The 15,812-nt window shown below is 40.9% G+C and overlaps 1 protein-coding gene across 2 annotated transcripts in view; it reads right to left on the bottom strand.

Moving 5' to 3' along the window:
- Positions 1-889: 889 nt before the first annotated feature.
- Positions 890-15,812, bottom strand: part of TBX15 (T-box 15) — a 107,912-nt gene continuing 92,989 nt past the window's right edge. For both annotated transcript variants that reach the window (XM_011933060.1, XM_011933059.1), the window contains exon 8: positions 890-3,364. In XM_011933060.1, coding sequence (XP_011788450.1) covers positions 2,580-3,364 — 785 coding nt within the window. In that variant the 3' untranslated portion in view covers positions 890-2,579. The remainder of the gene's footprint in view (positions 3,365-15,812) is intronic.

The following is a 15,812-nucleotide window of genomic DNA, read 5'->3' as shown; positions in this document are numbered from 1 at the left end:
GGAGTAGGGGCAAGAGTAGGAGGTTTCAAGTCCTGGCTCTGCTGCTTCCCAGCCACTTAAGAATGGGCAGGTCATAAAGCTTATCTTTTACTTCTCCATTTGCAAAACAATACTTCCTGGCCTGTCCACCTTTCATGGTTATTGTGAGACTCCAATGAGATAATATACCAACGTTCTTGTAAATGGCACAGTCCTAGCCTCTTTATTAGTCTAACTTGTCAGTTGGTGCATGACAACTCAAAACCACTCACCCTATGCTGCAGTGATGCATTCAAGGAGGATAGTGTATACTTATTGTTCAATACACCAAACAAAATCCAGGCTCAGAGGCACCCTCACCTCAGTGCCTTAAGATACATCTTATTTCTTGACTGTCCAAGTGCCTTGTGGTACTGCTGAATGACAGTGCTAATTGACCTTAGGGTCAGATTGCCAGCTCCACCACTTGGTCAAATATTTAACGTTCTATAAGCTAATTTCTGGATCTATAAAATGATGATTCAAATATTACCTGTCTCACAGAATTGTGGGAGGATAAGATAATCATGTAAAATACATGGTATAGTATCAGGTGGCACACAGTAATGATGACAATTACTATTAGCCTCACACAGGTTTCTGTAGCTAACACGAAGGCAAAAATCCCATTAGAGTCAAAAGATCTGGTTTCATGTTCTCGTTCCCTCTGTGACAGGCTGGATAATGCTGCCAAATTCATTCAATCTCTCTGGAATGCAGTTACTACATATAAAAGGATGCTAATATTCACTTCATGGGGTCTATATAAAGATCACATAGAGTAATATATATAAAACTTCTATACTCACTGTAATGCACGATGAAGATGCACAAGGCTGTTATTTGATTTTTCTGTATGAACAAACATGCAGAAAACAATTGCAAAGATTTTATTTAGCGGCTTTCTGTGCTTGGCACTTAGAAACAGAGTTCCGTGCATAAGGGCAAATTTTTATACACCTTTTCTTCATACATATTTTACATACCCTTTTATTGCCCCCTTTTTCATATTCATAATATTGGATTCCCCACTAGGCACATAAATACATTTATCTACAACACCTCAAAACCAGAAATCTTAATAATATCTGTATTATTTTACTTGGTATTATTTGCATTTCCACACCATTTAAAAATTTTAGCTTGCACCAAGCTTCACTTGCTTTCTTACTATTAAAAGATTTGAAGGGAAAGGGAAAGATGAAGGAAAAAACCCAAAACTTCAAAATGCAATGAACTATTTGATAAAAATGGAGATCTAAGGGCAGGTAGAAGGTATAGAAGACCCATCTGCAATTGCCTGGGACATGAGGGGATTTTTCCTGCCACAGGGGTAGCGGGCAGGCATTCTAGGTTAGGTGTCTGGATCCGGCACTTGGAGGTCAGGCCTCTATTTGTTGCCTCTGCTCTTGGTATCATCTTCCGAGATTGTAAAACTATTCCTTCTTCACTCCCTTCTATTTCCCTTCCCCTACCAGGCTGCATGCTGTGGAATCAGCACTTCCCACGTAGTGCACCTCTCTTTTGGATCACAGTGGTCAGAGCTGTGGGCTCAGGATGCATTCCTTGCTGCATCCCTCTGACCAACGCCCTGATCATGCTCAATGTGCCAGAGACATTTACTCCTCAGTAATGCCATGATTCTTTCTATAGCCTGTAGTGGGGCAGGCGGCATGTGGGGGGACAAACCAAAAACACATCTCCTTGGTGAATTAAAACTCTCATCATTGCTCACACTTTCTTTGTCACTCTTGCTCTCCACCTCTCTCCTGTTCTCTGTTCTTCCTGTTTGTCTTTCTCCTGTTCAGCTGTTCTTTCTCCCTCTTTCCACGGGCACCACTGGGAATATCAATGATAGCATACAAGTGAAGAGAGCCAAAGTTCAAAAGCAATCTTTTTCTGGAAGCCAAGTCCAGTTGTACTGATGTCTTTCCACTCTCATCCATGGGGAGGGTCTCCAGGATACATGGTTCATTCCAGAAGCAGAGGAAGCTGCAGGGGAGAAAGACTGGCAGCTACTGCTGGCCCACTCCATCTAGAGTTGTACATAGACAAATTCTTGGTGAAAGCACCCACTCTGGGTCTCCCTCCACAGAGTTCACCCAGTTCAGAGTCAGTGTGCATGTATGATTGCATATGTATGAACTGTGTATGAATATATATGTGTGTGTGCATGTATGCATTGGTAGGTCTGTCTGTATGTGGGTGTGTATGTGTAACTTTTCATGGCTGCCACACATTAGCATCTCCCTTAACATTATGACGAAGTGATTATTCAGTCTCTTCAAAGGCCACTCTGGAACAGACAATGCTTTATAAAACTAAGGTCTGGGAAGGCAGGAGAATGGCCACTGAGTTGTGGATGATTCTGCCGCAAGTATCCCTCACTGGCTTAAAGGTGTCTCTAGTTCTTGGGGATATGTTTTCCTCGAGGAAAAAAAGAAAAAAAAAAAAACACAGTTCCTGTTTTCTGAAGGCACTGGACTCTCAAAGAAGAGGATCTGACCACGAAGACTCTGGGGCCTTGATTGCCAAATGCTCCGTGGTGTTTGGACTGGCCTTTAAACCATGTGCACGGACATCTGGGAGGAGGAGCCTGGAACTGCCCCATATTGCCGGCCATCACAAGTGTTGGTTGCCTGTTGGTTATTGGGTGAAGGGCTAATCATGTGCATGCTGTGCTCCATCCCTGACGGCAGGTACTGCCTCTCTCCAAAGGCCCCGTTGGAAGGAGAAGAACAGAGTAAAGTGCTTTGAGAGGCGCTCAGTTTTTCTGGGCTTGCAGCTAGTCTAGGGGAAGTGGGGAAATTGTATCCATACAGGTTGTAAGGGTTGTGAAGGGAGAAGGCATTGTAGGAGCTCTGCTGCATGTGGCTGCCCCCGAACATGTGTGGTGATGAGGAGCTGGAGGCAGCATTGCCTGCCTGCATGACATACTGAAACTGGGAAGTGGGGAAGGACCCCAGCTGGCCACCATAGGCTTCCATCTTGCTGTTGCCAGGCAACGAGGGAGGAGTTGGTATTCCGGATATCAGGGATGGAGTCCTCTGAGGCATGAAGGTTTCAGAGGGCTGAGTGGCTGAAGTGGTGCCACTCTGAAGCCTGTTGTAGCCACTGTCACTCAGCCCTGGGTAGCTCTGCAAGGCAGCCATGTTGCTTCGGGCACATGGTGGATAATCAGAGAGGTTTAGATTACACAGCTGGCTCTCTCGGCAGCCCACATTGAAAGTGTTGGGGGCCAGATGAAAAGTTGGAGGAGAACAGGATGGAGATAAAAGATGAGAAGAAGCCGAAGGGGATGGTGTCCCAGTGCTGGAGGTGGTTGGGGAAGTACCTGTGCTGCCTCCTGAAAAATAAAATGTGAATACTATTGAGACAGAGTCTTTTAAGATGAGTCTGCCTAAGTCATATGCAAGCCATACTGGAGGTGCCTTGAAATGTCCAAGATAAGGCTGACTTTTACAGAACCATTTTTCCTCTTAACTCAGCAGACCTATGCTAAGTGATTCCACCTGTGGACACATACACAGTCATACAGTCATACACACACACACGCACATTCCAGAAGACTGTGATAAAAAACAACACTAAATTCTTTTGTTTGTTTCTCTCTGTAAGAGCCATAGTGAGTCCTTTGTATAAAAATAACAATAAACCTTCCAAGATTCACGTTGCCATTTCTCACCATCAAATTCACTTTCTAAGACGACCTCTGATGTCAGCATTAAAATCCACTAGCTCAGCTCTTCCCATTCTTAATGGAAATGCATTAAATACACATTTTATTCAAGGGCTGTTGCCTGCTTTGCCATTTTTATTCTTCCAGCCAAACATGCAGGACACCAAAGCAGGACCCTAATCTCAGAGGAAATGGGGTAATGGAAGAGAGTGCCAAGTCAAAATTGAGGCCTGGGGGTGCAAGCAGTGGAGCCTGGGGTATGAGATTGAAGCTGCATCACATGAAAGACATTGGGAACACAATTATAAAGGCTAGATTAGAATAAAGCAAGGCTAACCCAAAACAAAATCATTATGAACCAGAGACTCTGCTGATCTCCTTTTATAAGATCATGCCAATTCTCAGAGACTGGAATAAAGACTGTAAATGGAGTCTTTGGAGTTTTGATATTTATGAGAACACGAAGCTAAACAGGCCTTAAACTGACCTGAAAGTCAGGAGATCTGGGTCTGCTCACAACTCTGCCACACTAACTGCCCAGGTAACCCTGGGCACATCATTTACCCTCTGCAGGTTACAGTTTCTTCATCTAGAGATGAGGAATTAACTTAGATCAGTGGTTCTCGGCCATAGAGGACCTGGCAGCTTTTAAAAATGCTGGTGTTCCAGGATCCTACCTCGGATGAACTAAAGCAGAGTTTCTGGGCATGGGACCTCCACATCAGTATTGTTTTAAAAGCTCCCCTAGATGTGTAGTGTGGCTTAAGAACCAATCATACAACCCGAATTCCTCATTTCTAAGTACTCAGAATAGTCCTTCCTAAACCTGAGTGTGTATGAGAATCAGCTAGACGGCTTGTTAAAGCACAGATTGCTGACTCCATCCCTAGAGTCTCTGATTCTGTTGGTCTGGGGTGGGGCCTACGAATCTGCATTTCCAACAAGTTTTCAGGTGATGGTCCAGAGACCACACTTTGGGTTAGAGGAACTCCAGATTCCTTTCATTTCCAAAAGTTCCTGAATCTGTGTCTGAACAAGTTGATCTTACGATGTGTGAATGTTAGAGCTAGACAGGTGGATGACACACCAAGAGACTGAGGACTAGTTCAATCCAACCTACTTCAGTGTGTTCTCAGATAGTTTAAGAAAGCCAAAATCGACCCTTATGAGCCTCCTCTTTCCCAAAGTCAGGAAGGAGCAGTGTAGCATCCGCCTCCTGTCTCATCCAATGGAAGTTAAAGACATGGGTGAGCGCTAGGGCTGCAGGGCCCTTTATTTGAATTCTGGAAAGCGCAGTTGCTTTGTCTTCCATAGAGAATCTTCCATGATGTAACTTCCTCCTTCACAGCAAGGTTAGGAGTTTCCCAGCATTGTCAAGAGCTGTGATTCCCCTAAGGAATGTAATATCCTTTAGATCACCTACACACTCATGTTGGGACTCTTAGAAGATGAGCATTATAAAAGGGTAAGGGGCATTTTAGGTAGAAAAGAGCAGGAATAAGGTTTTCCTCAGTGAAGAAAATGTTATAAAAACTAGCAGGGGCTCGGCACGCTGGCTCATGCCTGTAATCCTAGCACTTTAGGAGGCCGAGGCAGGTGGATCACTTGAGGTCAGGAGTTCAAAACCAGCCTGGCCAACATGGTGAAACCCTGTCTCTACTAAAAATACAAAAATTAGCTAGGTGTGGTGGTGGGCGCATGTAATACCAGCTACTTGGGAGGTTGAGGCAGGAGAATCTCTTGAGCCCAGGAGGCAGATGTTGCAGTGAGCCAAGATAGCACCATTACACTCTGGCCTGGGCAGCAAGAGCAAAACTCTGTCTCAAAAAAAAAAATCCGGCAGGATTCCAGAGACACTGGAATACAAAGAAACCATCCACAGTGTGCTAAGGACTCAGGGGTCCCAGATGTGTCAATTCAGAGACAGATGCCCTCAAAGAGGAAACCAAGGTTAATTTTTAGCAGGGAAAAAAAAAAGCATTCAGCTTACAACCATGGTCATAAGTAGTAGTGCTGGCTATAGAAGTACAAATTTGGCTCTTGTTGTTATAATAGTTTATTCAGAGGTAAATTTTAACAAAGCCTAACTAATAACAAAAGAATTTCAAAAGAATTTCCCCCAATGAACTTTCAAGGAAGAATTGTATTTAATAGAGTCATTTCAGAAACTTCTCCTTTCTCATTTATAATACTCAACTTAAAAATCCTTTAAAAAAAAAAGTAAAATGATTTTTATTCCACAATTTGAGACAAGGCCAACATTGTAAATACCACTGGGAGAAGGAAGCCAGCAGCTGGCTACGTTGGAAAGAGCCCTGAGTCTGATTCTAGGCTTATTAACCTCTGTCCAGTTCATGACCACTAGCAATGCAGGCCACCTCTTCATTCTCATTAGCTGTGAAATCAGGGACTTGAACCAGTGGGCCTCAGTTTCTGTCCTTCTCAGCATATCTGTAACTGAGGTTTCAAGTAATATAAAGTGTGAATTGCCAACAACAAGTACTTTCCATGGAATTATTTTAATGTAATAAAAGATGTCTGGCAGGAGAAGATTCTAGAAGGAGGAGGAAGAACATCTCATCTGTCTTGTTTCTATACAGCTGAATGGCCAGGCCTTCTGTGCCTTGCAGAAATCTCAAGGATTTATTTCAAGTGTGTAGTTCTTCTCTGAGGCATCCTACACATTTTCCTTATTTTCCACTCTAAATGCCGTGAGCTTCTCTGAAATAAATGCTATGGCACAAATGGAGAAACCCGACTCCAGCTGTAAAGAGATATGTGTTTTATGGGATAAGTATCTGGTCACTTCTCTTTGAAAGTTCATCCTTGCTCTCCCTGATCTGGTGTTTATGTGGTCCCTGAGGAGACCACCTGTTCAGCATGCCATACTGTCCTGTTATAGGTATATTCCATCAGGCACTGGTTCTAGCCCTACAGCAGGAAGCATAAGGTGGAACAGATGACTTCCTACAACTCTAAATGGTTTTCTCTGATGGCCCAAGATGGAACGAGTGGTACTGATTGGAGGCCTCAATTGGTTTCACTACAAAAAAAAAAAAAAAAAAGGTGGGGGGAGGGTGGAACTATTAACAAGTTACAGGGATTTCTGCTGAGCAGATGAAAGACACATGTTAAAAAGTTTGTAGTCAGCTTGCTTGGGCTTTTAAATGACATTCACTGGAAATAAGACTTGGTGGCCTGCTGAGCTTGAGTGGGAGAAGACCCCGTATGAACTACTCTTTGAAGGAGGCAGGGGCAAGCCTGTCCAAGAGAAGGTCACCTTGCTTCCATGCACTTTGAAGAAATGCTCTTGTGCACATAAAGTACTCAATACAGATAACAGCTATTTTTCAAAGTCCCCATAGAAAGAGAAGACTATGGTATTCATTTTGCAGAGAAGCAAACCAAGATACTGACAAGTCTTTCTCCTCTCATGATCTAACAGCTTGTCAACTGTTAAATAAGACTGGAATTTCCAGCCAAGGGCAAAATGAACACAAAGAGGGAGCCCATCCTCCTTGTTCATTTTCAACACTTGGTTGACTAGAGATTCTCATCACAGAAAAGCTAGGGCAGGGTGGGAGGCCAGGCCAGGCCACACTGATACAGGAGGGTAAGAGCTGCCTCTCAAAGCAAAGCATGCCTCTCTTCCCTGTGCCCTCCTCGCCTCTGTACCTGCCAGGTCCTGCGTGCTCTGAGCATCTTGACAGAAATTTTATTTAATGGGTGAGTGTGGTCTATAGGGTCAAACAAACCCAGTTCCAATCCAAGCTATCTTACTGATTAAGGACAGAACCGTAGCAAGTTAGCATCTCCAAGCCTTTTACATTATTAAGGAATTGCTGATATCTACTTTATAGAGATGATTTGAGAAATAGATAAGATATAATAACATATATTCCAAAGTGCTCATAACTGTATTTAGCACATAGGCATTAATTTTTTAAAAAAATAATTTTTAGTAGAGATGGGGCCTCACTATGTTGCTCAGGCTGGTCTTAAACTCCTAGGCTCAAGCAATCCTCCTATCTCAGCCTCAAAGTGTTAGGATTATAGGCATTAGCCACTGCACCTAGCCCAGCACATAAGCATTAACTATTCTCTTCTATGAGAGAAGAGTGAAGGAAGGAGAAAGGAACTTCGGTTCTAATGAGAATGGCTCTGCGGTGTTGCACTCTGTCTGTGGAGCTAAGCATCTTGGCCTCTCGCCACCCTGATGAGCATTATGTCTCAATAGCTACATGCTTGTTGTAACATGCTAGAGGAACCTCCATTGCTGTGAATGATGGAGCACTAGGCCAGGTAGCAGCTATGGCCATACCTGGGCCATATTCCCAAAGGCTAACCTAACTCTGGTTTCTCTCTGAATTATCTGTCCATCCTCCCTCACTTCCAGTTCAGGACAAGAATGGCTGCCCGTGTCTCCATCTTTCCTCAAATGAAGCAAAGTGGAATTGACAGAACACAAATAGCTAGACTGTTGTCTTTCCCACTATCCTTAGAGGTCTTAATTCACTTCTGAGAAGTGATTAAAATATAATGCCCTAAGTAGCTTAAAACTTTCAAGAGTTCTGTAGGATCTGTAGGTCCTGTAGGATCTGTAGGGTCTGTAGGATCAATCTCCTACAGCCCCAGCTCTCTTCATCCTATTTTACCCATGGGCCAATATGAGGCGGCACACATGAAAATTCATATATGACATTAACTTGCTCCAATATCCAAGGCTAATGGCCAAAACAACCAAAAAGGATACGTTTAGCAGTAATTCCGTATGAGGACAATAACCTAGAATATACTTCATTTTACCATAAAGACAAGTTAAATGTGACCATGAAAATCCTGAATACTAAATCTGCTGACTTTTGCATCTCTAAATTGATCATTTCCAGATTGTAATATGAGGGCTTTCACATACAGTTTCCTTTTCAATTTGTTTTGTTGTGCTTTTCTTCCTCCTCCCCCAAAACTGAAAAACAGTAAGGCGAAATCCCATCTGGGCTAGTAAAGAATAAATTTCCATGTAATTACTTGGTTCCATGAGCCAGACTCTTCTCTCGTATAATTCAATGGCATCTGTCTCTGAGGAGTGCTGATTCACTGTGTATCCTTGAGAAGTCTTCTCTGAGGCTTTCAAACAGGTAAGAGGTAAAATATCAGCACCCTATAGACTGATCCCAGAGAATAAACCCAGAGATCATAAAGTTTAATGAGAACAGCACTGTTCATCTCAACAAAAGAATTACTTAGTTGAGATGAGTACCATCCTCATAATGCAAATGTGAACATTAGAGTGCTAATAGGAAGCGTGTGGTTTCAATCTTAGAAAGATTCCTAATGAATCATTCTCCATAAAAGCTAAAGGAATGCACAGACCTAAACTCCTTCTCTTTAAAATAGCTTTGAATATATTCATCCAATCCAATTTTGCACATTGGTCCTCTGTGTTCTGAGTGTCTCTGCTTCTTAGATGGTCCTATTTTATATCTACCACATTCCTTAGGTGGACTGCAGCATTTCTTCACTTTCCATTAACTTAATTGTTTTCTCCGCTACTTGTTTTACTGCCTTCCTTGTTGCAGCATGCATTTGTTATCTTCATTTAGAATTAATCTGCTTCTTTCTGGCAACAGTATCTAGTTTTCCCACCACTACACACTTTCTCCCACTCTCACTGCTTCACCCCTACCTTCAGGGAAGGCATGTGACTCAGGCCTGGACAATCAAAGCATCATTTTCCCCCCCAACACAGTAATTAAAATTGAGATGACTCGATTAAAGGCAATTAGACTCAATGAGATTTTGGTAGAAATCTAAGGAGAAAGGTACATGCCTTTTCTCATCAGATTTAAATCTCAAAATATGTAGGGCCAGGGGTTCTGGTAAGCATGTTCATACCATGGGGAACCTGAGAACAAAGTCAGGATGATAGCAAAGTTGAGAAATGGAGTTGATGATCTTTTATGGGTGCCTACATTAAGCTTTGCCTAAAACTGGCTATTTGAGTCATTTCAGTTTCATGACCCAATAAGTTTCTTTTTTGCTTTGCCATTTGGGTTTTATATTATTTACAACAGTAAGCATCCTCATTGATATACCTCCCTAATTCTACAGGTAATTCCACTATGAAACTGAAGGGGTAGGAATATTAAGATAAAGTTGGAAGAGACAGAAATAAAAATGAGAACGGTAGGACTAGACTGTGAACCACTTTGTCAAATGGAAGCTATGGATGATTCCTTCCTAAGACATGATAAATCACCTATGAGTAGAAACAAGGTATTTCAGCTATGTAAATAGACATCTAGCTCTGTAAAAAATATCTAATAAGATAGTGCCTTTACTTTAAAAATATACATAATCTCTTAAATGGTTTCTGGCCTCATTCTGATCAATAAGAACAGGCTAAAAAATGAAGTGAAAATGCTGGCAACTTTGCAAGATGATTTTTTCATATTAGTGTTCATGACAAATAAGGAATATAATATACAGAAGAGAAAAACAACAGCTGCTGGTTTTTTTTTTTAATTTTTCTAAAAGTTCAGTAGAAAGAAATGCACGAATCTAAACAAAAAGATAATTTCAAAAATATAACCCCACAAATGGTGAGAAGATAAAAGAGGAGTGTCTAAAGACATCAAAGTGACCATTCCCTGATAGGTTTGTGAAATGCAGTTAGATAAGACATAAAAGGAAGAATATATAAATAAAAGCAGGAAAAACAATGGTGTGATCTTGTGGGAATAACATTAGGATGCCTAGAATTAAGTGAAGTTTGTAGTCTTCCCTAACAGTAATACTCATATTTTTTCTTGTACTGTGCTTCTTTCTTTCAAAGTATATCACTTTAATTAACTAATCTTGTCATTATTTCTATCCCAAGAAGACTTAACATTACCCACAACAGCATGAGAAACATTAATGTTAATCGACTGCATGAGTGAACAAGTGACTCTTATTTCTTAGTATTAAAGCTTCAAGGTCATTTTACTCACTTCTCATATTATACATACTGACACACGGATTTCTGAGATGATAAATAATTTTTCCCAACTTACTATCTTGTTATTTTCACTTAAGAATTTTGGGGGCCAGGAGTGGTGACTCATGCCTGTAATCCCAGCACTTTGGGAGGCCAAAGTGGGCAAATCGTTTCAGGTCAGGAGTTTGAGATCAGCATGGCCAGCATGGTGAAACCCCATCTCTACAAAAAATACAAAAATTAGCCAGGCATGGTGGTGTGTGCACTTGCCCAGTTACTCGGGAGGCTAAAGCAGGAGAATCGCCTGAACCCAGGAGGCAGAGGTTGCAGTGAGCCGAGATGGTACCACCACACTCCAGCCTGGGTGACAGGGCAAAACTCTCATCTCGAAAAAAAAAGAAAAGAAAATAATTTAGAATAATTTCTTCACTTATTTTCTTCTTTTTTCTTTTCTAATCATCATGCCCTTCAAATTTTATCCCAAAGTTGCCTCTAGTTAATTTTTGCCAAACACATTGACATTAGTCCCTATGATATAAAACCTAGCAGAGTTTATTCACTTATTCAATAACTATTTGAGTACTAAATATACACTCAACCAACTGGGAGTGTTTGGACCCAGGGATTTAATCATGTGGGGAAAAAATAGTGGGAAAAATGTGGATAAGAGACATTAATGAAAGAATGACACAAATAAACAAGAGTTCACCTTAAGGAGACGTGGCCTACTCTAGACGGCAGGGAATTTCCCCAAGGAAGTCTTATTTAAGCTGTGATCTCAGAGACAGATAGCACTAAGAAGGCAAGTGGGTGGCAAGGAGACTTCCAGGGAAAGAAAACCACGTGGCAGGAAAGAGCACACCATGTTTGAGAAAGGGAACTAAGATGAGTGATGCTGAAACAACAGAGAGAACGAGGGGAGGTGATATAGGCTGAAGCTAGAGTAGTAATAATAGCAATAATAAGGATGATCATAGAGAACATTTTTTAACACTCAGTAAATCCTAGGCTCTTTTCTAAGCACTTTACATTCATTAATTCTCATTGTTATTATCTCTGTTTTAGAAGTGAGGCAGCAAAAGCCAGAATATGCAAGGACTAGCAACAATGTTAAGGAATATGTCTTTCATAGGTGCAAGTAAACTGTGGCCATTGAGCAGCTTTAAGCAGATTGGAGATAGAAGGTTGAGGCACAAAGATGTGTGTTTTGAAAAAATGACTCTCATTTCTACATGAGGAATGGCTTGGAAGAAAATGTAGAGACTATGGAGGACATTACGGCCATGCAGTGAAAGGTGACGTCAGTGCAGAGTGGTATGGTAGCAAGGAAGGTTACAGATGTGGACAGATTTAAGAACTTAGTAATGGTTGGGCATGGGGGTAGGGCAGGTAGGGAAAATTCCGGGATATCGAGTGTTCTCCTTCCCCATGGAGAGGGCACCAGGCTGTAAGGTAGATGCTGACTCGGTTTTGGACATGCTGAGCATAAGGAACTTTTGGGACAAAACAAAATATGAAATCAATTACTGTTTGTTTTAATGGATTGAATTGAGATACTCTCTACCCCCTATCAGGAGCTCTTTGTGATTATAGTGCAGAATTAGGATATTGCTCTTCTATAGCTAAAAAGGGAGTGCTTTAAAAAGATTCTATGTGACTATTTACTGGTAAGCTATACATATGGCCATTATTCCTCACCTCAGCGATAAATAAGATCTGTGTAAATCGGCTATGTTTTGATCATTACAGTGATGTTACAGTTCAATGGCTCATGTCCACCTAATTGTCCTTCTTTCCCAGTATCTTACTTGTATGACTTGATCAGTAGCTGATCCCTCTCACTAACCAACCTCAACTAATACAAGTCAAACTGATGAAAATTCAGTCACCAACAGAGACACTCATAATCCTGACCCTTTAACTGCCTGACAAACACTGAAACACCCAATGGTACTGAGCTCTGTAGTGATGTCTGCCAACTCTCTTGGGGAATGGAGAGCTTTTGTAAATGGCAGGTACCCTCATGTCCACAGATGGAAAGTTGGCAGTTCTGGTGTCATTGGTCCAGAATGATTCCTTTTAGGACAACAGTTATCAAACAGCTTGAAGTCACTGCTGATAAAGCTCTCAGTTTTGGCCACTCAAATAGCTCCATTATATACATGAGGAAGTTGAGGCACATATTTTATTCAAGGATATCCATCAGAACAACAACAGCATTGCACTTAGCTATAACTGACCTGGACTTTTATTTCCTTTTCCTTCTATGTTTACATTGCCTCAGTCACTTTCTCCAAGCATAACTTGTCTGGTTAGTTCATTTTCTCCTTGTCACTAGCAGTGTTCAGGCAAAAGCCATTCCTGAGATAGAATCTTCATCTCCAGAAACTCCAGCCTCTCTAGACTCTCCAAACACATAAACATCCTTGAGTCTAACTGAAGACATCTGAAGACCATATACTTGACTTACAAAAAAATAAAATATTGACCTATTGAGAGTTAATGCTCAAGTTGTTGAACAATAAAAACCATTAATAGGAAGAGCAAACTAAAATCTTTGTGGAAAATTAAAGCTGTGGTAACAAAGAAAAAGAAAAATAACATAATCTGGTGGAAAGGAAACTGTCCTGTCAAATAAGAGATCTGCGTTGATACTCTCAACTTAGTTCTGCCACCGCTTAACTACAGATATGATACTAGACCAGACTCGTCCAACCCATGGCCCCAGGGCTGCATGCAGCCAAGAATAGCTTTGAATGCAGCTCAACACAAATTTGTAAACTTTCTTAAAACATTATGATATTTTCTGTAGTTTTTTTAGCTCCTCAGCTATCATTAGTTTTAGTATATTTCATGTGTGGCCCAAGACAATTTTTCATCTTCCAATGTGGTGCAAGGAAGCCAAAACATTGGACACCCCTGTACTAGACTGTATCAGGCTTCAGTTTCTTTTTTATGTCAAAGGCAGAAGATAATTAATCTCATGTATTCTTCTCCCTAAAACAACTATTTAAAATACTCTATTCAATGTGATTTTAAAAATAAAAAGATTTGAATTTTTGCAAAACTGTGGAGAATTTACCTAAGTGCTTTCCTTGAAGTTTTATCAGCAGATGAGTCTTAATGACAAGAGAAATAAAAGATGGCAGCAAAGTCAGGATGAAAAAAGCATCCTTAACGTCATGTATGCAGAAAGACAGATCCACCCTCACCAGTAGCAGCACAAAACTGTCTAGGACTGCTATGTGACATGACAGATATTCATGTGCTTGAAACAATGAGGTGATATGGACAATTGGATAAGTCAGTCAATATTTGGCACCAATCTTAGGTTTGGTGCAAACACTGCCAATACTCACCTCATTAAAAGGGAATTACTGTAAAAATAGACTACCACTGCAGTTTCCACTAGAAGTTCATTCCTCTCTATTCCTTCTAAGATGCAAAGCAGTTCAGCACGCATGGTTGTGTCTCTTCTCTTCATTTTATGACTGATACTGTCCAGAGTCACTGAAACTCTTATTTCTTAAGGGAATAGCGGATGGTGTTGTTGGGTTTACATCCTTTGTTAACGTCAAAAAACCAAGCCACATATTTTTTAATAATGAGAATCTGGATCAACTTCAATGGATATTTCAAAAATATATTCCAATTAAACTATTTAATAGAGTCCTGGCTTTTTCTCTAGCCCCATCCCATCACCATATGTATCCAATAATTCAAGTTCTTTCTTCTCTTCCGATAAAAGTGAGGGTCACTGAAGTGTTTTGAAAGTTCAGTTTATCTGAAACCGTTGTTTTCAAAATGTCAATAATAACCTTTCATACTGGTAAATTTTTAGTATAAGTACCAAGAAACCTACTATGCTGCACATCTAAGTAACCCATGCAGGCTTCCTGTGTCTGTGCCTGCCCAATGGTCACCCTCAATGATCACTCCATATCCATGTATATATACACATTAGGTGATTGTGCTCCAAGATGAAGTCTGAGAGTGGCTCTGCACACCTGAGTCACAGTGCCACCAAGTGATCCCATTCACTATTCACTGGGTTCATACTAGCTGCCAGGCCCTGTGGTAGATCTTGGGGATACAGCATTGAAGACAATTGTTGCCATTAATGCCTGCCCTCTGAAACTGGCAATAACCTTCTCCGACCAACCTCCATGATACAAACTCCTGCTTAGCTAGAGCTTGGAAAGGCAATGAGTAAAGCAAGGGCAGATAAGCAAAGAAGCCATCTCAGAACTAAATCAAATCAATGACACATTTTTGTCTACACAGCATGTTTATATAAATTTCCTCACACACACAAAAAAATTATCCCTCTTTTGTAGGTGAGAAAACTGGCATGCAGGAATAGAATTAAATTGTTTCAAATGTAGAGAATTTGTGACCATCAAAGATAAGGGCCTAGATTTTCCTAAGTCCCTTTAAGCCTCTGCCTCTTAATGGCCATCCATGAGCGCTTCAAACCCATGGTGACACCTTGAATAACTATTGACTCTGCTTCTAATCACAGCTTTGTAGGGAGGAATACATAAAAGAGTTAGAAATTCTGGATCACTTACTTCACCAGATCCCTGTGAAAATGAACAATCTAATCATATTTTAAATAATTAATTATCAGAAAGGCAATATTCCCTGGTCCTGACACAACTTTGCTTAAGAGTCTACATACAGGGACATAAGGGCCTTGAAGGTGAAGATAATGAGGATGATGAAGACAATGATAACAAGTAGTATTAAATGCTTACTATGATTTTAAATGGACGATCTCATTTAATTCAAGAATTCTATTTGATTCTACTTTTCCATATAATGCAGAAGATAAAACTGTGTGTCAGAAAAGTTGAGGGACTTGACCAAGGTCACAAAGCTAGAAAGGATCAGTGATAAGAGCCTAGCCTAGACCTAGTCTGACTCCAGAGTCTATGCTTTTAATCACTACACTCATCTTAAAACCTGACAGATTTCAGCAGTTTAGGTTACAAACCTAATTCAGTGTGCAAAATGTTAGAAGCTCCTCTGAAAAGGGAATGTAATATAATACATGGGTGCTATGCCTGGGGAAGCTACAGACTAGACTGAGAAAATTTGAAATAAGTCACGACCCATCTGGCCACAGGTTTCCCA

This window comes from Colobus angolensis, unplaced genomic scaffold, assembly GCF_000951035.1.
Source record: "Colobus angolensis palliatus isolate OR3802 unplaced genomic scaffold, Cang.pa_1.0 Scaffold124, whole genome shotgun sequence".
Taxonomy (NCBI): Eukaryota; Metazoa; Chordata; class Mammalia; order Primates; family Cercopithecidae; genus Colobus; species Colobus angolensis.
This window is presented reverse-complemented; position numbering and strand designations above follow the sequence as displayed.